Here is a 27,147-nt window from a genome sequence, read left to right on the forward strand (position 1 = left end):
CAGAGAAATAGATTATAATAGGGAACATTACAGTGTAATATTCCCCATCATAATCCACTTTTCTAATTACATAAAATAGCAGTACATAACAGAGAAATAGATTATAATAGGGAACATTACAGTGTAATATTCCCCATTATAATCTATTTGTCTAATTACATAAAATAGCAGTACACAACAGAGAAATAGATTATAATAGGGAACATTAATATTCCCCATTATAATCCACATGTCTAATGACATGAAGTAAGACACCCTTCCTCCCCTTCCCCCGATCAGAGTCGCCCTTCCAGGAGCAGCAGCCATGTGTCGATGTGTGCACTGCAGGGGGCGGGGCGTGTGCCTGTTATTATAGACGCGGCCGGGAGGGGAAGTGAGTCACAGGACCCGCCCCCTCACTGGGAAGCCCGTCGGCCTCAGGCCCCGGTGCGGCGGCATCGCCCGCAACGGCGGTAGTTCCGCCACTGAATTCCTTCAAAGCCCTTCTCTCTGACTTTGAGACATTATCCTCCCCCTTTACCGACCAATTAGTCTGCTTGAGATCCTTGTGTACCAGATCCTTAAACAGGCTTATATGTCGATTTGTTTGTCAAGGTGGGCATAGTGTTTGATTTATTCCTCAACTGGGTAACTCTTTACTCTGTCAGGGACTTGGATACATTATCTTCCTCCTCCTGATTTTCTTCCAATAGAGCATACAAGTCCTCTAGGGCCCGACTGTCCGAGTCCATCACCGAGACATTTGTATGTTCTTCCACCAAGGTTTCCCTGTTGGTGTGTAGATATCTTAAATACACCTTTCTTAAAAATAGACTTAAATCCTTGAAAATCGTAAACTCATCCATTCCCTCCACAGGGGAAAAGGATAAACCCTTTTTCAGGAGAACTTTTTTTGTATTCTTTATATTTGGTCTGGAGTAACCTCTTTGTGGTCGGCACATTTTTCTTGGTGCGGACCGCCTTCTTTATGGTTTAGATGCCTGATTGTGTCTGACTTTGTTTCAGTCCCAGTCCCAGAACAAGCATCCTGCAATTGATTGTCATAAAGTGTCAGAACTACATATCTCTATACTTGTTTGGGGTCAGGGACTTAGACAACATAGATGCCAAACCATCAGAAAGACAGCCAGGGAACTAGCTTTCCTAAAGTACAGTTTGGTAATGTCAGCCTCCATTAATCTCTCAGTGTGTCCTTTTAAGTCAAACTGAATCTAAAGCCCATCTCCACCTAATACTTTCTAATCGGCTATAGGAACAGTTTTTTTTTCTTCTTTTGGAAAAATTGTTTAGGCCATATGAATGAAAAGTAACCATTGTAAGCACCCAACCAGTGTAATATGATTTGTCACAACCCTGTAACTAACACTTTTGCTGGAAATTTTGGTCTGTTAAAGGAAGTGGAAAAATAATGGATCTACTTGCAGGGTCAACAGTGCTGTGTTAGCCAGTGAAAGACTGCATCAAATAGTATTTTTTTTATGTTGCCCATAGTTCCACTTTAAGTCCATATCTTTGCATAAGGGCAGGCCACTGCTGGTAGCACTTAGCTGATCATTCTTAGAAGCGCTAAATAGCTTTGTTTTTTTGTTTTCTGCCAATCAATATTGTTTCTTCTACGTTGGTTCATTTTGTGATTTTTTTTTTTTTTTTTTTCCAAAATAGATTTTTATTTTTATTTTGTATATCACGGTTAACAAAAACAAGCACTACCTCATTTTGTGATTTTATTACGCCATTGCATTTAAAAAAAAACACACCTCAAATAAGACACTGAGAAAAAGACACCACAGAATACTCAGTCAGTGCTATATTTAAAATAGGAACTTTTCTTTTTTCCCCTGATCTGTTTTTGGAAATCAACAAAAAAATAACAGGAATTAAAAAAGGGGGAGAAAAGTAGATAGTAAAGCATATTTGAACCTAAAAAATAACTACCTGATTGTACAGTACACGACATTTACAGCCTTTCCTCTTCCAGTAAACCTCAGTTGTTTTTTTCTAGTGACCTTAGGTAATGCACATCTTTCCTCTTAGCTGGGAGAAGCCTATGTCCTTTTTTTATGTATTTTTTTGGTCTTCAAGATTCTGCTAGCAAGTCAACTGTTCTTTAGACACTGCGGCTCACCCTTTCAGCAGTTTTTTTTTTTAATCAGTTGACTTCCGCAGTTCCTTGGGGCACTGTAACCAGACCCTACCTGGAGGAAGACGCAAGGCCAGTCTGTAATTTTGCTCTAGGTCCTGGATCCCCGTGTAGGCGCTCACCTTGGCATGTCGTGCATACAAGACTATGGTCTATCAGCCAGTGGAGTACTGTCCTGTCCTGTCTGTGAGTATGTCTGCTGTGATAGGCGCAGGCACGATGGGGTTTATCCCTAGCATCCTGTCCTGAAATGAAGACATCTGATGCAGGTTTGGGCTTTGTGCCCTCCCTTTGTGTGTGCTGTGACACTTTTAAATGATGTATAGCAGCCCTGGAACACTGGTATTTTGAATTTGTCATGAAAACCCTGCACCCTTCTGTTTCTGGTCAGCGCAATACACCTGTGCAGCCTTATTCTCCCTGGCCCTACTGCACGTGTGCACTATTTTCTTCCTCTGGGTGTGCTTTCCTGCAGCCGCCAATGCTGCTCCCTACTCCACCAGTAACACCACTACAGTACAGTGATTTTTGGATGCTTCAGTGCCTAGCAAAGAAGGTTAACCCTTCCCTCTCTGCAGCGTAAAGTTTGTGAGTACACTCTTGGGGGACATTTTGCACAGCACATGGCAAATCATAGATGCAAGGACAGCTCACACTTGGCTAATGGCTTACGGGGGTTGATAATCCCTATGGTGTGTACCTGTCCCCTCAGCTCTGACCACTGCCCCATAGTCTCATTCTCTCTGTTCCTCTGGGGCCTCCCTTGCTCTTTCAGGCTTACTGCCTGAAGTCAACCGATATTCTGTCAGCCATTGTTCAGCTACTTGGTCGCTGGCTTTAATGGCCTGACTGTTGAAGCCCCGCTGGCTTTAATGGCCTGACTGTTGAAGCCCAAGCATGAGAGGATGGGGACCTGTCTGAGTCATTTATATGGGGTCTGCGGGATTAGGTCATCCCTATGCTCCTGAAAGCTAGGAATTCGACCAAGGTCTACCATTGCACCTAAGGTACTTTCAGAGGCTTGCAAAAGTATTCACCCCTTGGGATTTTTCCTATTTTGTTGCATTGGCACCTGGATTTAAAATGGATTTTTATTTGGATTACATGTAATAGACATACATAAAATAGTACAAATTGTTGAAATCAAGAAAATAACTTGTTTTAAAAAACTATAAAAAGTGCAAAAGTGATGCGTGCATATGTATTCACCCCCTTTGCTATGAAGCCCCTAAATAAGCTCTGGTGCAACCAATTACCATCAGTAGTCACATAATTAGTTGAATAAAGACCACCTGTGTGCAACCTAAGTGTCACATGATCTCAGTATATATACACCTGTTCTTAATGACCCCAGAGTCTGCAACACTACTGAGCAAGGGCCACCACCATGCACGCGGCACCATGAAGACCATGGAACTTTCCAAACAGGTCAGGGACAAGGTTGTGGAGAAGTACAGATCAAGGTTTGGTTATTAAAAAAAAAACGAAAGTTTGAACATTCAACAGAGAACCATTAAATCCATTATTAAAAAATGGAAAGAATATGGCACCACAACAAACCTGCCAAGAGAGGGCCGCCAACTAAAACTCATAGACCAAGCAAGGAGGGCATTATTCAGACAGGCAACAAAGAGACCAAAGATTACCTGAGGGAGCTGCAAAGCTCCACAGCGGAGATTGGAGTATCTGTCCATAGGACCACTTAAAGACGTACACTCCACAGAGCTGGCCTTCATGGAAGAGTGGCCAGAAAAAAGCCATAGCTTACAGAAAAAAAAAGCAAACACGTTTGCTGTTCACCAAAAGGCATGTGGGAGACTCCCAAAACATATGGAAGAAGGTATTCTGGTCCGATGAGACTAAAATTTAGCTTTTTGGACTTCAAGGAAAACGCTGTCTGGCGCAAACCCAAGATCTCTCATAGGGATGCACCGATACCGTTTTTTCGGTATCGAGTATGAGTACCGATATTTATATTTCGGTCCTCGCCGATACCGGTACTTCCGCTAGCATGAAGCTATACGCCCGCCTTCTTGATTGCCCGGGAAGCCGGCCCCATGCTGTTTGGCCGGCTCCATGCTGATTGGCTTGGGAGCCGACTCCATGTTCCCTTACGGCACTGCCGGTCAGAGGAAATCTCCCTCTGACCAGAAGTTCCTGTTTCGGGGTAAGTATCGGCGCATTTGGGCAAATACTCGGTATCGGCACAGATACTAGTATCATTATCGGTGCATCACTAACCTCTCTTTACCGCGAGAACATAGATGGTGGGACTTGCCGCTGGATACCGATGCGGCGGGCCCACAGTCTCTGCGCCGGGAGTGTCGGATAATCCGTTCATCCGACACTCCCGGCGCAGAGATGGGGGGCCCGCCGGCCGCTGAATGTGTTCAAGTGGCTGAGGAAATGTAGCAGTAAGGTGGGGGCTGAGGAGATGTGATTAGAGGGGCTGAGAAGTGATTAGAGGGGCTGTGGTGATGTGATTGGGGGGGCTGAGGAGATGTGATTGGGGGCCTGAAGAGATCTGATTGGAGAGCTAAGTGGCGTTAAAAAATTGGATTTTAACTGTTTGGGATATATTGAGTGCTTAAATTGAGTTTTAAGAAGTGTTTTGACATCCATTTAAGTAAATTTGTGACGTGCAAGGACACTGAGGGTGTGAGTTGTGGAGTGGAGAGAGATATTTGGGTGTCATTGGCATAGAGATGGTATTGGAAGCCCTGCAAGGTTATCGACTGACCAAGGGAGGAGGTGTAGATAGAGAAGGGGTCCAAGGACAGAGCCTTGGTGGACCGATACAGGAAGAGGAGGGGAGGAGTTCGATTTGTTTATAAACAATTTTATTATTTTGCATAATATAACAAACATAAAAGTTATACAGAACATGCCGGTATTGTCTTGTGCCTTAGCGGAAACATTACATACAAGTAGCATAAACAGTGCACAGGTATCGTATATTCCTCTGTTCGTGGTGATACATCACAAGTTCTGTACGTTAACGTCTTTATAAACATATACATAGCACAAATAAAACCTAAAGCCACTTACAGAAGTGCTGTGTCCTTGCATTCTTTTGTTAAGTAGATATATAGTGTACCCAAATAGTATTGCACGCGTTCCTGATGGATGTCTATGTGCTTACCCTACTGTATCTCGTGGCTAGCCCGCGAGAGAGATCTACCTATCTGTTCCCGCTATCTGAGCTAGGAGCACGCTCGGGGTGAATTTAAAGGGAGTCAGAAATTTTTCCCTCTCCGTGGGTGATAGGACGTGGTTAATAAATTATATCCACTTATAGAAGGAGGTGGTTTTTTTGTCATTCTCCAGTTGTGTTTCCGCATCTAACTTTTCTAGATACAGTAAATTGAGGAGATCATTTGTTAAGCCCTGAACGGTTGGTGGAGTGTTGGCAAGCCATTCTCTCATAATGTTTCTCCTGGCTGCCAGAAGTGCGATACTTATCCATTGTCTGGTGTATTTACTGTAACCCCCAGGACTTTCCCAATAGTTGAACAAAATCAGTAATACATCAGATGGTAACCTCCTATCTACTACTATAGCAATAAAATCAATGACCTTGGACCAGAATTTTTGTATGACCTGACATTCCCACAAGCAGTGAAACAGGGAGGCACTTGGGGCAGTGATCTAGGTATCCCCCCTCCGAGCCCGGTTTACGTTTAATCTGGAACGCACAAGACCGCTTTGGCCGTTTCCCAGAAAAGATTCGGTGTATCCATATGATCACTATTAAATGATTCATATTCCTGCCAAGTGTCAGCATTGCCTTAAAAGAAGTGTCTGCATATAAATGCGAGGGAAAACGTCAGACATATGAGTCGGGAGGGAAGGCTGAATCTGGATCAAGATCGGAGCATGATCCGCAATGACGATGGGAGTTAGAGCGGTGTCTGTAATCAATGCGTCCACACTTGCCGTTGCCAGGAAGTAGTCCAACCTGGCAAAGGAATTGTGGACAGATGAGAAGTGCGTGTACTCCCGTTCCAGGGGATGACGCACCGTCCATACATCTATGATGTCAGCGGTGGTGACCATATCATGGAGAGGTGTGGGGGAAGAAGTACCTGAGCCAGCTTCGTGCCGTGTTATAACAGACCTGTCTTCCTGGAGAACCATGGCGGAATTAAAATCGCCCCCTAGGATCTTGTGTGGGTTGTCATCCTGTAGTATCCACGAGGTGGTCTCCTGGAAATATGTGACAGTAGAGGAATTTGGAGAATAAACATTGTACAGTGAATACAGTTTGTCGTTCACCCTGATCTTAACGAGCAGTCTGCGACCCTCTTGATCAGCATCTACATGTTCCACCTTGTAATTAAAGGATTTTTTAAATAATATCGCTACTCCTGCCCTCCTGCCCACTGCCGGTGAGCTTATAACCTCGCCCACCCATAATTTGCGCATCCTTTCAATATCCTTCAGGGGCTGGTGCGTTTCCTGCAATAACACTATGTCTGATTTCATTTTTTTTAGGTGGCGGAGAACCATCATACGTTTCGCCGGGGAGCGTAAACCATTTATATTCCAGGAGACCACTCTCATGTTATAATGTTGACTAGGTAGAAGAAAACACTTGACAATAAAATCTTACATGGAGGAAAAATTTCTGCTGGATTGACAGTCGCTACTATAAGCATCATATCTCTCTGATCAGAACCCACTATTAGTATGAGCCTCCGTACAAATATTGCATTAAGGTACAGCCCTGGAGATAAGCTGTATGACATAGCAAGGACACTTCCTGAAAAAAATCGTGTGGCATCTATAGTTCCGACTAACATGGAGCAGAATACTTTATGTTGGTCAACATAACTACGAACCAACAGTGATAAAAAAAAAACCAGAAACAAAAAATAAAAAATAACATTGAAATAAAACAATTCGTGACTTCACTTTTTTCCTTAAGAGCTCGGCAGAGTGAGCACTTAGGCTGCCGCCAAGCCAGGGACATAACCTTGAGCAGTAGATATTATACCGACTTCAGCTACCTTCACCACAGAGTTTACAGGACCCTCTGTGTCTCTTCATCCTGCAGGCGATACCCAGGTTAGCAACCAAGAAGGTGTCATCAGCATTGTGTTGGACAGGCCCCGGGAGTAAGTGTTCAGGTAAATGAGCCCCCTATGCAGTCTTTGGATGGGTGGGAAAAGGGTTCGTTCCTGTTAGCGTGGGTCTCTGAGGAATGGGGCCCCAGAATTGTTCGTGACCTCCATATTGTGTATCTGATTCTTGTTATTGTGGCCAGTGGGTCCAATAAGTCCCTGGGGGTATAGGATATATGAAGCGTGAGGAGTTCCCCATTCAGCCTGTCGGGTAGATCCGCTCACGGCCTCCCCATAAACAAAGAAAAGTGCACCATACCTGATGGTAAACCCAATATGTGGGTGATATCACCCGAGGCTAAGGCGAATCTGTGGGTGTCATTGGCAAACGCACTGAAGCTTTTCTAGCTGGGGTGATGGGGCGCTGAGGCAGGGGAGACCGGGCGGTCGCCCTAGGCTCCTCCAAGGATAACAACCGCTCCACATATTTGAGCGCTTCCTCCGAGTCTTGATATGCCAGAGAGGATCCATCTTCCGCTTGGAAACGAAGTATTGCAGGGTAGGCTAGGGTGAATCTAATTTTCTTCTGGTACAGGAGTGAACAAACTTTACCAAACGCCTTGCGTTTCTTAGTGACCTCCATCGAGTAGTCCGCGAAGATTAGAAGTCGGTGGCCATCCAGATAAAGCTCCCTTTTGGCGCGAAATGCCTGCAAGATCGCCATGCGGTCTGTATAGTCCAGAAACCGGGCTATGACCGGTCGCGGGCCTTTCCTGTCGGGATTGGGAGGGCCTACTCGGTGAGCACGTTCCACCTTGCACCCTGGGCCTAGGCCCAGAAGATCCGAAATGTTGATGGCGCAAATACTCGGTAGCGAGGATGGGCGGTAAGTTTCGGGGAGGCCCACGATCCGCACGTTATTACGACATGAGCGGTTCTCGAGGTCCTCAACCCGATCTAGTAAAAATTGTACCTGTTTGGTGTTCACCCGCACCTGGGAGGCCGAAGCGTCCGCTCCTTCCTCCAGGGTCACTATGCGTGCTTCCGCCTTCGAGATTCTCTGGGCCTGGTTCAGAAGGTCTTGACGTAGGGACTGTATGCCCCTGGAGACTGCTTTATTCACCGCATCTTGGATAGTCGGCCGTAGCAATTTGGCTACTTCAGCGGCGATCAGGCTGTGGTCCGACATTGCGGGCAGCTCGTCATCTGATGAGGCACTGAAGTCACGCGATTCGGGAGTCGCGACCATCTTGGTCTGGCTCTGCGGCCTCTTACTTCGTACCGGGGTACCCTTGCCACGTGGACCAGTGTGCCGCTTCGCCAGGAACTTATCCATGCTTCTATGGAACGGACGAGCGTTTGCCGTGTATATGGGCTGGAGTAGGCTGCTGAAGTTAGGTTTTATATGTAGTTTTGCCCTGGCCGTGCGGGAGCTCTGCACTCTGCGTCCGCTACATCAGGCGCCGGAACCGGAAGTCGGAGTTCGATTTGTATGTGACACTAAAGTAGCACTTAGATAGGAGGAGAGTCATGAGAGAGCAGAGTCTTGGAGACCAAGGGAGTGGATTTTTTTTTGAGAAGCAGCGGGTGGTCAACAGTGTCAAAAGCAGCAGAAAGGTTTAATAGGAAGAGTAAGGAGTAATGGATGCTATTTTTAGCAGTTAGTTTAGCAGTTTTAGCAGTAAGTCATTAGTGAGTTTTAGGAGGGCAATGGAGTGTTAGGGGCGAAAGCCAGACTGTAAGTGGTTGAAGAGGTTATCAGTGAGGTGGTGGCTCAGGCAGTTGTAGACTAGGCGTTCTAAGAGTTTAGAGGTGAATGGGAGTAAAAAAATTGGTCTGAGATTGTTAAAGTTGGTGGGGTCCAGTGATGTTTTTTGGGGTATTGGGTTGACCAGTGCTTGTTTTAAAGGTGCGGGACAGATGCGGGATAGAGATGAAAAGATTGAAAATGTGAGTAAGAGAGTGACCGGAGTAGTGGTATCTTCAAAGTGGTAGGCATGTTGTTGTGTGAGTCAAATGATACAAACCCCCCAAAAATCCATTTTAATTCCAGGTGGCAATGCAACAAAATAGGAAAAAACCCAGGCGGGTAGAGTGAATAATTTGGAAAGCCACTGTAATTTGCCTGGTGCGAGGTGATGACCCTATATCCCCTGAAGTTCTAAATGAGAAGAATACTATCTTTTTTCCAATTTGTCTTTGACCAGCATCTGGCCTTAAACACCATCAAAGATCAGATCTCTGGCTCTGGCTATTTTGTTCCAAAGACTGCTGGCCACTCACTACTGCTTAAGGCCTTTGTACATGAAGTCTCTCATATTGTTACTCCTGTTTGTCTCCCCAGTGACGCCGAGGGATCTCAGCTTGGTTTGGCCCTCCAGAAGCTGCCTCTTGAACCTATTAAGGACACTCCATTATATGATCTCACGTAGTCTTTTTCATTGCTATTACCTCTGCGTGTCTCTGAGCTATTTCCCTTTCCTCTTTAAGGAGCCTTTCCTAGTGTTGCACAGGGATAAGGCTATTCTGAGGCCTAGGCCTCCTTTTTCCCCAAGTTGGTTTCCTCCTTCCACCTTAACCAGAACATTATTTTTTCATCATTATGTCCTGCTCCGAAACATTCAAAGGAAATGTCTCATCATTGCCTGGATACGGTACGAGCCCGGTCGCTTTTACCTTTCTGCTACCGCCTCTTTCTGGCAAACAGATTTCCTGTTTGTGCTTCCTAAGAGATCCCACAGTGGACTCCAGATTCTCATTCCACCATTGCTAGGTGGATTAGACAGCACTCATCGTTCGAGCCTGTACTGTCCTTTTTCTGGAGGGTGACTGCTTTTGTTCCCCATGGTCCCTGTGTGTGTTGTAAACTAGCCACTGCTCCAAGCTCGCTCCCGTGATGGACTACAATCTGAGGTTTAGTTTTCTAATTTGTATTGAGATTGCAGTCTATCACAGGAGTGAGTTTGGAGCGGTCGCTACTTTACAACACACACATATGGCTTATCCAAGAAAAAAACTGTTCCTGTAGCTGATTAGAAAGTATTAGCTGCAGATGGGCACAATTAAAATGTAACTTTAATTGTGACTCTTTTTTTTTTGCATAATCTGTGAATGAGTCTCCACTAATGTGGTGACTCCTTTCAGATTTTATTATGGTCACTAGAGCATTTTAGATATATAGTTTGCTAGTGGAGATATCCTAAAAATGTGCATGAAGATACTGGTTTTGAACTTGCTGTTGAAACACATGATTGTACAATGTGTGCACACTAATAGACAATCACTGTGACAAATGTATTTGTAGTTGCAATAAAAGTTACAAATACAAAAATAAATCCATAAAGGCGAGTCAAACAATAGTCAATAATGTCCACATGCCAGTGAAATCATGTGTCTTATTAGAAAGTCCAAAACCACTCACTTCATACACAAATTTAAAATGCTTTCTCCACTAGCAACCATTTAAAAGTGCCCTAATAACATAAACAATAGTATAACAAGGAGCATACATCATTGCATTGCCATGTGATGTCTGAAAATACAAAGTCCAAAATGAGTTGTCTTCAAACATATCTTTGTGAAGATATCTCCGATAGCAACCATTTTAGTTCAACATGCTCTAGTGACAATAGTAATAGGTGTTTACGATGTTGATCATTGAGCTTGTTCTGCCTTTTGGGGTAATCATGCTAGAAAAGGAATCCAAGTAAGAGTGTGGGATGACACTGAGGGGGGAGGGGCACTTTATTATGTATGGTTGCTATTGGAGATATTCTCGCTCCTTTTTTTTTCTTTTTTAAACCCCTATTTTGTTTGGACTTGGTATTTCCAGACATTGCATGGAAGTGCAGAGATGTATGCTCATTGATGAACATTACAAATATCTATTATCATCATTAGGGCACTTTAAAATAGACAGATTGAATTTGGACTTTTCTGACAATGATGGTTGCACATTAATCTTTTCCCTACCAACGATGTAAGTATAACATCTGTGGCAGCAGGATCCTGTAAACTGAGTCCTGGATGTCTAGTGGAAGTGATTTAGGTGGCTGTAAAGCTGTGCGTTCCCTGCAGTCCTTGCAATATGGGCCCCACCACCATGCTGCTCCTCCAGCAGGCCCAGGATCAGCATGCCATGCAGTGAGAGCAGGAGACCATCAGTGAACATTTATTTGCTGATTATCTGCACTGAATAAAATCACAAGTAATGAAGATTTTATTATTTTCGGGTTCTGAGCTGTCATTCCCTAACCACTGTATAAATACGTAAATGGTCCATATAGTGAGCTTGGTGCCAAATTATTCACTTTAAAGCCACTGCAAAGGACAAGGGGGCACACTTTACACCTGGAGGAAAAGAGGTTTAACCTAACCTACAGTTAGAGCTGTAAAAAAATGTGGAACATACTCCCCCAGGAGCTAGTTCTAGCTAGCTCAATTACCTGTTTTTAAAAAAAAATCTGGATTATTCTAATCACGTTACCAAGTCGTATCGGAACTGAACCGGAAGCAGAGCTGCGAGACACGTGCAGATGCAGCATCATAGTTGGAGTGGGAGCGATCGGTGTGATCAGAGGAGAGGTTGCTGTGTCCGGTGGAGACAGGGCCGTCTTTATTATTGATTGGACCCTGGGCAAACAATTTTTTGGGCCCCCCCCTGGCCCTACCAGCAGCAAACGAAAGAGTTGGAGCAACACTGTGTGATGCTGATGTCATAGTAAACAAAATGGTGCTGCAAGGGTTGCTGCCTTTTTTTCAAGTGAAATCGGAACAGTCTAGCACCACACTGCAATTTTTTTAGAATAAACAAGAGAGAGCGAGGAGAGACAGTGAGAAGAGACAGCCAAGGGAGTGAGGAGAGACAAAATAGAGAGAGGGGAGACAGCCAGGAGAGATGGAAGAGACAGCCAGGGGAGAGAGAGAAAAGAGACAGCAAGGATAGAGAGAGGAGAGACAATCAGGAGAGAGAGGAGAGACATCCAGGGAGGAGTGCGAGAAGAGACAGCCAGGGGAGAGAGCAAGGAGAGACAGCCAGAGAGAGCAAGGAGAGACAGCCAGAGAGAGCAAGGAGAGACAGCCAGGAGTGAAAGCGAGAAGAGACAGGCAGGAGAGAGAGCAAAGAGAGACAGCCAGGAGAAAGATTGAGGAAAGACAGCCAGGAGAGAGAGCAAGGAGAGACAGCTAGGAGAGAGAGAGAGGGAGAAGACAAAGACAGGAGAGAGAGAGAGGAGAGAGAAAGCCAGGAGAGGGAGCTAGGGGAGAGAGCAAAGAGAGACAGCTAGGAGCGAGAGCGAGAAGAGACAGCCAGGGGATAGAGTGAGAGAGAGCGAGAAGAGACAGCCAGGGTATAGAGTGAGAGACAGCCAGGAGAGCGAGGAGACACAGCCCAGAGAGAGAGAGCAAGGAGAGACAGCCAAGAGAGAGAGCGAGGAGAGACAGCAAAGAGAGAGAGAGAGCCAGGAGAAACAGCCAGGAGAGAGAGCCAGGATATTCAATATTGAACTTTATACCTAATCACTACACTGACTTCCACTCGCCCAGAGGATAAATTTCAAAATATTAACAGTAACTTATAAAACCATCCACAACTCTGCCCCCGGATATATCTCAGACCTTGTCTCAAAATATCACCCTAACCGTCCACTCTGCTCTTCCCTAGACCTCCTGCTTTCCAGCTCCCTAGTCAACTCCTCCCATACTCACCTCCAGGACTTCTCTAGAGTCTCTCCCATCCTCTGGAACTCTTTACCCCAACCTGTCCATCTATCTTCCACCTGCTCTGTCTTTAGGCGTTCCCTAAAGACTCATCTCTTCAGGGAAGCCTATCCCACCTCAACCTAACCACTGAACCATTAAATGCTCAAATAATTAATCCCCTCACAGCTACCTCCTCATGTATCATTTCCCCCTCCTCTTTTAGATTGTAAGCCCTCAGGGGCAGGGCCCTCCTTACCATCTTGTCTTGAATTGTATTGTAATTGTAATGTCTTCCTTATATTGTAAAGCGCTGCACAAACTGTTGGCGCTATATAAATACTATGTAATAATAATAATTACTTTGGGCGTGTTATTCTGTGGTGAACTACTGCGGTACTAACTGTGTATTAATAACTACTGGGCTTTGGGAGTAATAGTCTGCTGGTAATTATTGTGGTCCTGAGGGTGTGCTAATAACTGCTGGGCATTGGGATTAATAGTTTGCTGGTAATTATTGTGGTACTGAGGGTGTGCTAATAACTTCTGAGCATTGGGAGTAATAGTCTGCTGGTAATTATTGTGGTACTGAGGGTGTGCTAATAACTGCTGGGCATTGGGAGTAATAGTCTGCTGGGAATTACTGTGATACTGGGTGTGTTAATAACAACTGCTGGGCATTAGGGGTAATAATCTGAGGTAAACTACTGGGGTACTAACTGCTTGCTGCGTTAGTAACTACTGATCAATAATCTGAGGGGTAAATACTGGGGCGCTGACAATATTAAGAAATAACTGCTGAGCATTGAAAGTAACAATCTGTTGAGAATTACTGGGGTACTGACTGGCCTAAAAAAAAATAAAAAAATTAAACAGTAGGGGAGAGATAGGGGGGATGTCCTTCATGAGTGGATATGCAACCCGGTGCACGTCTTGCTCAATGTATGCATTTCTTGAACATGCGTTCGAGGGCGAATACTGTTGCGCCAGATGTGAGCTAGTTGTTTGTTTGGATCCAGATTCTGGATCTAAACAATAAACTGGCAATACTGAGGAGCATAAACAACATGGAAAGGAGTCTGGACCTGACTCATCAGGTTCTGCTGGAGGGCGGTTGGGCATGACCCAGCTGTCATGGTGCACATCGGCACCAATGACAAAATTGAAGGCAAATGGAGTGTCCTAAAAAGCGAGTTTAGGGACTTAGGTGCTAGGTTGAAGAAAAGGACGTCCATGGTAGTATTTTCTGAAATACAGAGGGCAGTAATACAAAGGGGCATAGAGGGCTCACTCCATTCAAACCTATTAGTATTGTATCTACCATACCGGGGTCAGATAAAAGAATACGTTGGGATTCAGGAACGTGCAAGTTTGTGTGTCAGCCCTTGGTGTGAGCCTGAAGTGACGAGGAAGACCTTCCCTTGCAGCTCTTGTCTGAGCCCCACTGGAGATAGAACAGTAGTTGTACAGATAGAGGGGGGCACGAGTGCCTGTAGCTGGTATGACTGCTTGATACACTGGATACGCTGATGCTGACAACAGAATGCCAGAGGTAGCTGGTGGTCGATGGCAGATCAGACAACACTGGTGTGAGGAGCTGAAGCGTAGTCAGGAACAAGCCAGATCGGTAACGTGCGGTCATAAGCAGGAGACAGAAGCGAAGTCAGGAGCAGGCCAGGTCATACACTTGCGAGCAGAATGGTACCAAATTAGGAGGCGGAAGAATGGTCAGAAGAGGAGCCGAGGTCACAAGGCAGACAGCAAGCAGACAGTCGGGAATCAAGCTGGGTCAAACGAATATCAGGAACGGAATCACAGATGCAGAGTACAGCTGAAGATCTCTCAGCAAATTGCAGATGCAGGAGCCATCTTTAAATAGCCCGCCTGACGCCAAGGACAGTCGTGCGCCCGCGCATCGTTTTCGCGCAGCAATCCGGGCAAAAGCTTTACTATGGACGCTGACTGATGTACCCTGACAGTGTGTTATAAATCCCCGAACATAAGGGAAGAGGAGGAGGCTCGCTTGCACTTCCAAATTGAAATAGCTGGGAAGCAGGTAAATGTTGTTATAATGGGTGACTTCAATTATCCGGACATTGATTGGTCACATGGTACCGATCAGTCTATAAAGGCCCTGTTGCAAGATAATTTCATGGATCAGATGGTTGAGGTCGCGACCAGGGGGAATGCATGCAATTCTGGTGGTCAGGTCAGAATCCCCCTCACACAGGGCTTGGGAACAAGTGCCTGTGAGCTAAGTGGCGTTAAAAAAATCGGATTTGTGCTGTTTGGGATATATTGAGTGCTGAGTGAACTGGTGCCCAAAACTGAACTGCATATTCCAGATGAGGTTTTACTAATGCTTTGTACAGGGGCAGGGTTATGTCTCTATCTCAGGAGTCTATACCCCTTGTAATACAAGAAAGTATTTTGTTTGCTTTAGAAATTGCAGCTTGACATTGCATGCTATTATTGAGTCTATGATCTACCAGAACACCCAGATCTTTCTCCATCATTGATTCCCCCAAACATACTCCCCCTAGAGTGTATGATGCATGCATGTTTTTAGTCCCCAAATACTTTGCACAGAACTAGCTAATCAACCAAGAATCTGTCTGAGGTAAAGACAAACTTCCACTAAGTTATTTTATTTTTATGTATATATCACAGCTAGACCATCGACTAGAAACTGAAATCAGCTTCGAGGAGACTTCAAAAATATTTTCCCCAAGATTGAAAGGGACACAATTTTTACTGCAGATAAATGTTTACTCCAATTCAATCCTTATTCTTACAATGACTTAATGGTTTAGTTAGATATATATGGCTGGTAAATTGAATTGGAAATCTATACTTTGAAAATTCTTTGGTCTTAGTGATGTTAGCTTTGTGTCAGTGTACAGACAAGATACACAAAAGTATTGGGACGCCCGCCTTTACATGCACCGGAATTTTAATGGCATCCCAGTCTTAGTCCATAGGGTTCAATATTGAGTTGGCCCGCCCTTTGCCGTTATAACAGCTTCAACTCTTCTGGGAAGGCTGTCCACAATGTTTAGGTGTGTGTCTATGGGAATGTTTGATCATTCTTCCAGAAGCGCATTTGTGAGGTCACGTACTGATGTTGAACGAGAAGGCCTGGCTCGCAGTCTCCGTTCTAATTCATCCCAAAGGTGTTCTATCGGGTTGAGGTCAGGACCTTGCTTTGTGCACTGGTGCACGGTCATGTTGGAACTGGAAGGGGCCATTCCCAAACTGTTCCCACATAGTTGGGAGCATGAAATTGTCCAAAATGTCTTGCCACACGCATCGGACCGGGTGAACGCTGGGTTCTGTGAATGCCCACCGCCATTTTTGAGTATATCTTGGTATACACCAAGATGGTGGCGCCCACATATTTGGGTGCCGCCATCCGCGTGTATACCAAAATATACACCAAGATGGCAGCACGCCTGCGCAGAACGCACTGTTGGCCGATACGGCCGCTGCTCGTTCTGCAGTCTCTTTGTGCAGTTTCGGATTTGGAGGCTCGTTGCCTCCAAATCCGAAACAGCATTAAAATTTGCTTCCATTGATGAAACAAATGAAAATGTTTTTCATTTGTTTCGCTGAAACTATTTTTTTTGCCCTGCACATGTCTATTACACACTGAGATTAGGAACTTTAGGAGGTTTTTTTAGGAGCTTGGCCATTACAGGTAATAGTCCCATAGTTAACCTTCTCCAATAAGAGTGCTAGGTCTGACTAAGGGCCCATTCACAATAGTACAGTGCGTACATTGCTTTTGCACCTACCCGTGTTCTGTTGCGCTAGGTGCGTTGCGGTTCGTTGGTAGATCTCATTGAGCTGGTCATATAAAAAGTAGATCTTAACACATAAAATTGTGGGTACCCCTTCTCTACACACTGTTGTTGAGCCAATCTGAAGGCCACATGAAGTTTGGAGGTCTGTAGCTTTTACTCCGCAGACAGTTGGCAACTTCTGCGCACTGTGCGCTTCAGCATGCGCTGACCCTTGCTGTTGTTCCCAGTTGCTTCCACTTTGTTATAATACCACTAACAGTTGACTGTGGGATATTTAGTAGCAAGGAAATTTCATGGAACACCTGAATCCAATGATTTGGAGGGGTGTCCGAATATGTTTGGCAATATAGTGTATGCTCAGCTTCTCTTTGTTCCGTTCCCCCTGGCAGCCCATCAATCAGATACAGATACAGATCTCTCCTTTGGTGTGTGTCTGTGTCTGTCCTCCTGTATCTTCTTTCTTTTTTTCCAGTCCCACTTTTAACTTTCTCCTAACTTTTATCACTCAAAAATGTAGGAGGAGAAAGCTTATCTCAACTTAATTACGACGTCAGGAGGGTCTCACTTTTCTTTAAAAATAATACCTAATTTCCTGAACTCATATACACAATTACCTGAAGAGGGCAATGTTGGACTAGGAATAATTTAGGATTTTCCCCTAATTCCAATATTATTCCATAAAATGACCTTTGACATAGGCTCATTAAAAAAACATCAATTTAAGAAATGGCTATCTATTTTGACATTACTTGTTGGATATAATGTAGACTATTGTCTCTTTAAGACCATATATTTGTTGAGAAAGTTTGGGCTAAGAAAAAAATTCTCTTATACATAATTGAGAATGAAGTCATACAGTTATAGCCAAAAATATTGGGAAAGAAATGAGGCCATTGGAGTTTTGCGTGGAATGTGTCAGATTTGGCTTTTTTCTCTCCACTTTTTTGTGTCATACCAATACAAACAAATGAAATAAACAAGAGAATGCCTAAACATTTGTAATTGCAAAAATGTTCCGCGCAAAGTGGTGCATTATCTGACAGAAATGCAGGGGTGCCAATATTTTTGGCCATGACAATGTATTAGGACAGTGATTAACTCACATTTTTTCACGGATTACAAAAATAACAATATGCCTAATGTAATTACTTGTATTTGTAAAAAAACACCATATTAATAATATATACTAATATATGTCAATAAGTACAACTAAATAATATATATATATAAGGTATATAGGTTGAATATTGCATTAAAAAACAATATAAAATTACTCAAGCAAATATTTAGGTGCTTCATGCAATAATAATAATGCAATTGAAATTATTGATAATACCAATAATAATACTGTATACAAGGTAGCTTTTAATGTGATTTCTTTTTCATATTTTGTAATGATGAGAAAGGGAAAAAAAATATCATGGTGAATGTTTCTTTCGTCCTTTGTTAACCACTTGCTGACCGCGGTATTTACACCCCCTTCCTGTCCAGGCCATTTTTCAGTATTTAGCGCTGCTGTACTTTGACTGATGTTTATTCCGTCATACAGCGTCATTCCGTTGTACTGAAATACATTTTATACAGTTTTTTGGGGACAGATAGAGCTTTCTTTTGGTGGCATTTAATCACCACTGGGGTTTTTATTTTATTTTATTATTTTAGGATACAGTTATTATTACCCAATTTTTGGGTAAAATGTAAAAGATGGGGGTCACATCGGGTAAATAGACACCAAACATGTGAAGCCTTAAAATTGCGCGTGCCCACGAAATCGCACAAAACTACCGTAGCCAAAATTGGCCATAGGCTACGCTTTAAAAGATTTTACCGCTCATCAGTTTAGTGTTATCAGTGATTGATGGCCCTAGAATTATTGCTCTCCCTGTGATGTTCGCGGCGATATGTAACATGTGCGGCCTAATTGGCACAATCGCCATTTTTGCGCATCTATGTGGGGGTGGGGGACTTTAAAAAAATGTTGTGGGGTTTTTTGTGTGTGTAAATTTTATTTTTTGTGAGCAATTTCTTTTTACACTTAACTTTATTGTTATCACATAGGGGGATAAGAATCCCCCTATGTGATATAAAATTACAGTGACAGGTCCCCTTTATGGAGACAGGGGTCTCTAAGACCCCTAATTTCACCTAGGGACCCCCAGAGAAGCTGATGAAGTACAGATCTGCTTCATCAGCTCCTCTCCGGTTTCTGTACCGGAGAGTGACAGAGGAATGCGGAAGTGATGTATTAGACATCGCTACCTGCATTCAGAGACAAGAGGGAGATTGTGTACTGATCTCCCTCCGTTCTCCGTGCACGGAGCCACATGGAGCCACACTGCCGGTCCCGGATCGGACGCCTGGGATTGCGGGGATGGCGGGGGCATCGACCACCAGAAGAGGTAAGGAGGGGGGCCCATAGAGACTTGCATCATACAAGCGATCGTGCGTCTCTACAGACGCCGGACCGCTTGTATGTAAACGGCCAGCGCTGGCCGTTCAAAATTCTGTCGGTTTCCTGCTCGCGCGCGGGCAGATGGACATCTAAAGAGGCCCACCCGCATCCAGAAGACTACCGCCCGGCCGTTTTTCAACGTTCATAGGACGGGAGGTAGTTAAGCTTCAGACATGGCACCTACATTAGTCTCACAGTTTAACACAGTCTGGTACCATGGTCAGTCCTTATCTCGTCATTGTTGTCTGGTACCGCCATATTTTACAACCTGGGAATGTATGTTGTAAGGCTCTAAGAATTGCTGATGTTAGAGCCTTTGTCCAGAAACCATGAACTCAAATTCACCTTATATACTGATATAATATAAAGAACAAAGATGCCTTCCAGGATGCCCATATTACATTATGTAGAATAATAAGTATAAGACTTATAGTTTAATTCCTTTTAGCACCAAATAGTTCTGACAACGGCGTAATGCCTCCTAACTAGTTTTATTACACAGGGTTTTTTCTACCTAAAGAAACCATCCACCCATCAGCAGCCGCAACAGATGTCACAGTAATCAGCAAAACAGTCAGTGTCACATGATGTTTTCTCAATATTTTATGCCAATGAACCTTAGAATGGACCTTGGATCCGAGCTTGGGATAAGTACATCTTTGCTTCCTCATCAAAGTTAAGTCATCCTGGCCTGGCTATTGAAGATGGCCAAAAATCTGGAAAAAACTGTCAAGAAGATGTTGGCACTAGCAAAGTGTCACATTACTGGAGAGAAAGTGAATGCAGTTCTATTTTAATTTTTAATAACAGGTCTTCATTCAATTTATTGTTATGAATTTGATGACGATTGTCAGATTGATTCAGGATTACAAACTTTTTTTCTAACAATTGTATATTTAGCTAAATGTGTACTGTGCGTGATACATCATGAATGCTGCTGCCAGACTCATCCACCTTACCAACCATTCAGTGTCTGTTGCTCCTCTGCCAATCCCTCCACTGGCTCCCAACTGCCCAACGAATAAAATTCAAAATACCAACAACATACGAAGCCATTCACAACTCTGCCCAAAGTGTCTCCCATCTTCTAGAACCCCCTACCCCAATCTATCTGCTTATCCCCGACGCTGTCCACCTTTAGGTGATCCTTAAAAACTCATCTCTTCAGGGAAGCCTATCCCCCCTTAACATAACTGCCCTTTTACTTCTACTAACTCAATCTAAACAATGATTAACCTTTTGTATCACTTGCTTCTCCTACTAGATTGTAGGCTCCCATGAGCAGGGCCCTCCTAACCCTATTGTACTGAAATTGTATTGTAACTGCACTGTCTCCCCCATTTTGTAAAGCGCTTTGCAAACTGTTGGTGCTATATAAATCTTGTATAATGATAATAATAATACATCAGTCATGCATTTTTGTAATTATGTAAGAAGGTTTTAGTTGGCGTGTATTGGAGCAATAGAAAACAAAGAGAGTAAGATTTCACACCCCAAATAGATTGACTAAAAGGAATACGAAGAGTAGGTTCCACACAAGAGCTGCATGGTCTTGTGAGGAACACACTAGAAGCTGGCTATACCAGAGGGAAAACCTACCTGAAACACTCGGCTCCCTCCATTTCTCATGTAGTGATGTCAACTGACGGTCCTTTTTGACTCCTCCATGATATATAATTTCCCCTGAAGAAGCCCAGTGGGGCGAAACATGTCGGGTTTTATCTGAATGAGTCATCTTTATGTCCTATTTTAATAACAATTGTTGACTTGATGTGACATTTATACTGCATGTAAAATAGACCAACTACTTTTTAACTTTATTTATTTCTAATTATGTAATAAATGAATTCATATTTTTATGCATTTAGAGAGTTTATAGTATTTCTTAAAAGCCCCTCCCCTTTCGTTAATTGCATACCTTAAGGTGGAACCTACTCTTTTTTGTCATTTTTGTAATTATGATGATTTCACTGACTTTCTGTTAGCTACTGTTCCAATCGGTGAGTGAGAATATAGTTTATACTGTAGGTTTTTTCTAGGATCGGTAACCATTTAAGGATCCTGTCAATAATGTTAAACATTTATAGAATTATGCCTTATTTTTGTTTTAAAAGCTGACAAAACCTCTATCTGTGCATTTTAGTGCTTTACATTTTTTTTTGTATTTCCAGGATAAAGTTTTGCGTATGCTGTATGTGTGGGCACTCTGCAGAGACCAAGATGAACTTAATTCTTATGCAGCTTGGAGATTATTAGATATATCATCTTCTGCCTCTGAACAAATCCTCTGAAAATCGTGTTGTTCCTATTTAAAGATAGACTTCTAGATAAGCAAATATTGTCAAAAAATAACAGGCCTGTGTATCAGGCCTGATACTTGAATATTGGTGTGCTTTGTGTATATTTTTACCATATCTGTACAATAAATTCTTGTGAAACTTTGTCACTGTGCAGGAGCTTTCTGTAATAAACACTGCTGCTCTCTCCTCTTGTACAGAGTGACTTGTATCTGCCCCTCTTTGTAGTTATCTGCTATAGTGGGTGGCTGTGCTGGGTCCCTCCCATAGCTTTGCTCTCTATACAAGTTTTTACATGGTAATAACTGTTGGTTATGTGTTTAGATGAAGTACTGAGATCTTGAGAAATGCTGAATTAAGTTTTACTTGCTTATAAGGACATTACATCAGAATACAGCATTAAACAGCATACAGAGAGAACTTCCTATGTATCATAGATAAGTATGCATATGCAGACTAGCATAGACTAGAATTGCACTACAGCGCCATCTACTGCTCAAAAATACATAATTACACAATTAATACAATCATATATATGCTTTTGCATTTCCAGCACCCCTTCTCAACAGCATATGCATTGCTATATGAATTTTAGCTTCTCTCGAAGGAAACTGACAATCCTTTAGCAATGGCTTGGTGAGTGCGTCCACAGTCAGTTCTTTGAATGTCGATGATGGCTTGCTCTTGAGTATCCAGGTTTTGTTTTCTTTAAGTGGTTTTATTTCTTCTTTTGCTGCCTTTCTCCATTGATTGGCTTTGCATTTTGGTAATTTTTCTGTCTCAAGTTTTCTGGTTCAAGTATGCTATGTGTCTTAGCAGTTTGACAGCTTGCAGGGAGGCATTCCCTTTGTCGTCCGAGTGGATCTTCTAAGGTTCTTTAGGTTGTTCAGCAGAATTTAACATCGAATTTGACTTATCCATTGTGAGTTCCACCTCTTGCTCTGACTCCTGTGCAGCTTTACTTTGCTTTCAGCTTTCTTTGCTGGTTCACAGGACGAATACACTTCACAACTTCCCAGGATCATTGTTTCTGATGAGTTATCTAATAAATAAATGCTGTGGCTTATTCTCTCTTTGTCAGTCCTTGGGTGGAGGATTCTATATCCTTTACTTTGTTCATATAGCCCATCAGAATACTTTCAATGGCTGTGTTCTCTAATTTGGATCGCTACTCATTTGGAATATATGCGTAAGCTTTACATCCAAACACTCGGATGTGCCCTAGACTAGGCTTCGATCCATGCCACATTTCAAATGGGGTGCTTTCAAAGGCTTTTACTTGTTACGCCACTGGCTGTAATGACTGCTTCTCCCCAGTACTTCTTAGGTAGGTTGGCGTCTGACAGCATGCATCTAGCCATTTCTATAAGAGTGCAATTTTTCTGTTCTACTACACCATTTTCTTCAGGAGTGTGTGGTGTGGTGGTCTGTTGTACTTTACCTTGTTTCTTCAGATATGATTCCACTTCCTTAATGATGTATTCCCCTCTGTACATGGCTACAAACTCTTGAAGTTTTTCTGATGTTTCATTCTTGTGCTTCATCAGATAAGTTGTTGTGTACCTGGAATAATCATCAATGAAAGTCAGTAGATATATGTTCCCGCCTGATGTGGGAGTTTTCATTAATCCGCACATGTTGCTATGTATGATCTCCATGGGGTGGGTGTTTTTTCTTTCAGTGGCCTATGGAAGTGGGGTACGTGTGGCCTTCGCTTCTTTACAGCATTTGGCAGGGTAGTACGGTTATATTTTCTGATAAGCGTCTCTTTATCATTTCTATTATGGCTTCTGAGTTTCAGTGCCCTAGACGTCTGTGCCATAGATGGATACATATGTTGTGTGGATTATGAGTGGCTGTCTTGACTTGTTCGTCTGCGGTGGTAAGTCTGTACAGGTGTTCATCCAATTTTCCTTTTGTGAGGTTTTGCTTATTGTTTTGGATTGTACATTCATCACCTCTGAATTGAACTGAGACTGTTATTAGCAAGGGTTTTTACTGAAAGAAGGCTTCATTCTAGGTCTGATACATACAGTACATTTTTCACCAGCATGCTCTGCTTGTCCCCTGATGGTGTGATGCAGTTCAAGAATCCTTGACTGTTACCTTCCGCTGTAATACTTTTCCAGTTTGCTAGAAAGACTTTGCCCTTTGCACTGTGAATCTATTTCTTTGAAGGTCTCAACATTAGTCATGTGACTTGTTGCATCTGAGTCAATACACCATCCACGTGGTATACTGTTCTGAGTCACTTTAAAGGTAGCACTCCATGATCTGACTGCCTTAGCTCTTTCACTTGTAGATGCCTCTCACTTTCTCTGCTCAGCTTTCCAAGATTGAACAATCCTTTTTTAGGTGACCAGTCTTTTTACAGCGAAAAAACGCTCTGTTTTCTTTGTTTTTGCTTTGCGCTTTCATGCACCTTAAGGACTTTCTCATTTTCTTCATTGTGCATATTTTCTTTCCTTCTGTCATATTCATCGATTATTTTTCTTTGGCGTATTCTAGTGTTAGTTCCTGCTTAGGTCTGGTTTCTAGAGTGTTAATAAGAGCACTGTATGACTCTGGAAGGCTGCATAGCAGTAATGCCACCACGTGCTTATCTTTAATTTAATCTCAATTTGCATGTAATGATTTCCAGTATGCATGCATTTCCTGGCCTTTTTCTAGCCTCATTTTATATACTTTGCGTAGCTTGCGTAGCAGATAAAGTTTACTGTTTAGGTTTGAACGCTTATGCAGCTTTTGTAATGCAGTCCACACCAAACACCTTTAGCTGTATTCTCTCTTCTTATTTGGATGACCTGGTCATCTTCCACTAGCAGACTTTTATAATTGCTTTTGCTTGCCTATTCTTGTCCCATTCCTCCGTGGGTCCATTAGTGGGTCTGTCTGTACTCCGTACTTGCCAAAAGTCATCTTTGCTTTGCAGCATTCAAGCTTGAACTTCCATAGCTGGTAGTTGATATTGTTGAGCTTTGCAATTGCAAACTTCATATCTGAACAGCTTGCCATCTTTCAGTAGCTTGAATGCAGCTTTTGTTGACTTGCAGTATTCTATTTAGTGCCTGGGCCCGTAACCTGTTCGTTATGTGTTTTAGATGAAGCACTGAGATCTTGAGGAATGCTGAATTAATTTTTACTTGCTTATTTAGCACATTACATCAGAATACAGCATACAGAGAGAACTTCCTGTATATAATAGATAAGTATGCATGCATACACTAGCATAGCACTACAGCGCCATCAAAAGACATAATTACACAATTAATACAATCATATATATGCTGTTGCATTTACAACAATACCTAGGTTTACACGTGTTTGGTGCACACAAAGGGTATTTAGATCTTCTATGGCTGCTGAGAAATATATCTAAAGCTCTAAGGATTTAAAGTTTTTAAAGTTAAGGTATTTGAACTAAACTAAGGCTGTCCATACACTGCCCACGGGCTCAACAAAAAAAAATTGAGCAGATTCCTCCATCAACACTACAAGTGTGTCGATCGAGGAATCCCCACTGTTTGCATTGTATCCTGACAGCAGCCGCTGGCCACTGTCAGAATACCCAAACACAGCTGGCAGCTCATTGGCTGCCCGTTCTGTTAATACAAAGATTTTCCGGCCGGCTCCTTCAATCAGCTGATGGAGGGATGCCAGCCAAAAGGGTGCTGACAGCAGCATCCACTGTGAGAATTTCTTCTTCTTGAGGATACGGCCGAAATCCACACTCAAATTTCTAATTGCAGTTTCTCCTAAAGTAAAGTAGCTTCCATTTCCTGGTGGAGGAAAACTATAATGGATCATTCTCTTCTTCAGGAAATTATATCTAACAAAGTCTTGTACAAAATATCCTCATGACGAATTAGTGTATGCAAAGGCAAAACTTTGTTTTCAGTTTTTCGGGAGAATAGGGTTCGATTAAAACCCATGTCAGTTTATTTTTTGCTGTCTGTGTTATTTCTCCCTGTCTGTCTTTCCCCATTGGGGAGGTTTCCTTGTGCTTCCTGCCCTAAAGATGCAGCAACAAGTGAAATGAGATCTCTACATAGGGAGGGGAATTCTCATTAACAGTTGTAACTGCAGTAGGTATCCCCATAGGGAGATTTACACTCACCTTTTGATCTGGTGACAACTGTAAAATTTTATATTTCCCATCACTTTCTATTTCGGAGACTATGGCCACCCGGACGATTAGAGAGTATGAATCTGTCCAAATGGAGCACACCCATCCATAAAACTTGACAGGCGCTCTGATCCTTTCCCTTTAAAAAAAAATGTTTTTAATAGTACATCACGGACACAAGATAGTAATTCAGGAATCTTGGGTTATGCTGCTTCCTTCAGGTAATTGGACACTAGCAAACAATAGCAGTAATAAGAGGTCAGTATAACCCCTCCTACTCCCAACATGCCTATGTTTTTTGCTAGAGTGCTAGGAGAACAGATGTAAAAGAAGCAAACCCTGTATTTTCCTTCCTGGTTTCTTTCCTCCCTCTTAACCAGAACATTGTGCTTGTGTCTTTGTCCTGCTACATAACATTCAAAGAAATGTCCTGTTCTGTCAAGGTATGGTATGCGCTGTTTAAGTCTCTCAGCACCAGCTTCCTTTAGACAAACTCTCTTCTTATTGCTCCTGAAGGTGCCTGTAAGGGACAAACTGCTTCACGTTCCACTATCTTCAGATGAATTATACAGCTCATCTATCATGCCTACAGACTTAAAAGGAACCTTTCCTTCAACTTAAAGATGAACTTTTATCTTCAAAATAACAAGGACACCTTTAGAAATAATTAGTAATGACAATTTACAAACACATACGTATAGATAATTGCCGGCTGTTGATTCTTTGCATACCTTATTTTAATTTTTCTCCCCTATCTTCTCACAGTGGCCATTTTTAATTTTAGAGATTAATATATTTCCCTTTACTTCCTGGAAATCTGGCACATGTGACTAGGACATGTGACCATGAACATCATCTCAGGGAAGGAAACTGCCTTTCCCTGAGATCTTGTGAGATTGCACTGCTGATGTACCCAGGATGCAACGCTTGAGCACAGGCTACATCACTGTAGCCAAAGAGAACCAGGAAGTAAAAGACAAGAAATTGTAAGTAAAAGAAAACTGTTTAACTAATGAATGTAAGATGATTTCCTATTCGCATGCAGAGCTGCATGCTGTTGTGATTTTTAGTCAACGGGGTAAAGTTCCACTTTAAGGACAAGGTCCTACCTTTTCCTGTCAAAGCACATTCCACTATGTCAGTTGGTACATCGTGAACACCACTAGGCATCTGTTTTTGAGATTTGCAAGGCTGCCACTCGGTCTTCTGTTGACACATTTGCTAGATTTTACCAGGTGGATGTTCATGCCTTATCTGATACCAGCTTCGGGCGTAAGGTGCTTCAAGCAGCTCTGTGAGCTTTTGTTAAACTATTAACCTGTTATCGGTTTGTTTGCTGTGTTGCCCACCCCTTAGCTGCACTGCTTTGGAATGCCCTAAGGTTTCTGAATTACTATATTGTGTTCTGTAATGTGTGATTTAAAAGAAATTGGTTTTGGGGGGGCATGACCGAGGGGCATGACTTCAGCGTACAAAGCCGGCTTAGACCATACTCCTAACCCTGATCCCCCATAGCACTGCTATACACAACCCGGTTGCTTGCCGGCAGACATTGGGCTGTTTTGCTGG

At 42.9% G+C, this 27,147-nt stretch overlaps 1 protein-coding gene across 1 annotated transcript in view; it reads left to right on the forward strand.

Annotated features, from left to right (window-relative positions):
- Window positions 1-21,509, forward strand: part of LOC108800320 (mitochondrial import inner membrane translocase subunit TIM44-like) — a 207,288-nt gene extending 185,779 nt beyond the window's left edge. The window contains exon 10 of the mRNA XM_018572296.1: window positions 21,327-21,509. Coding sequence (XP_018427798.1) covers window positions 21,327-21,446 — 120 coding nt within the window. The 3' untranslated portion in view covers window positions 21,447-21,509. The remainder of the gene's footprint in view (window positions 1-21,326) is intronic.
- Window positions 21,510-27,147: the final 5,638 nt, after the last annotated feature.

Source organism: Nanorana parkeri, unplaced genomic scaffold (assembly GCF_000935625.1).
Source record: "Nanorana parkeri isolate BGI_ZX_2015 unplaced genomic scaffold, ASM93562v1 scaffold1991, whole genome shotgun sequence".
NCBI lineage: Eukaryota > Metazoa > Chordata > Amphibia > Anura > Dicroglossidae > Nanorana > Nanorana parkeri.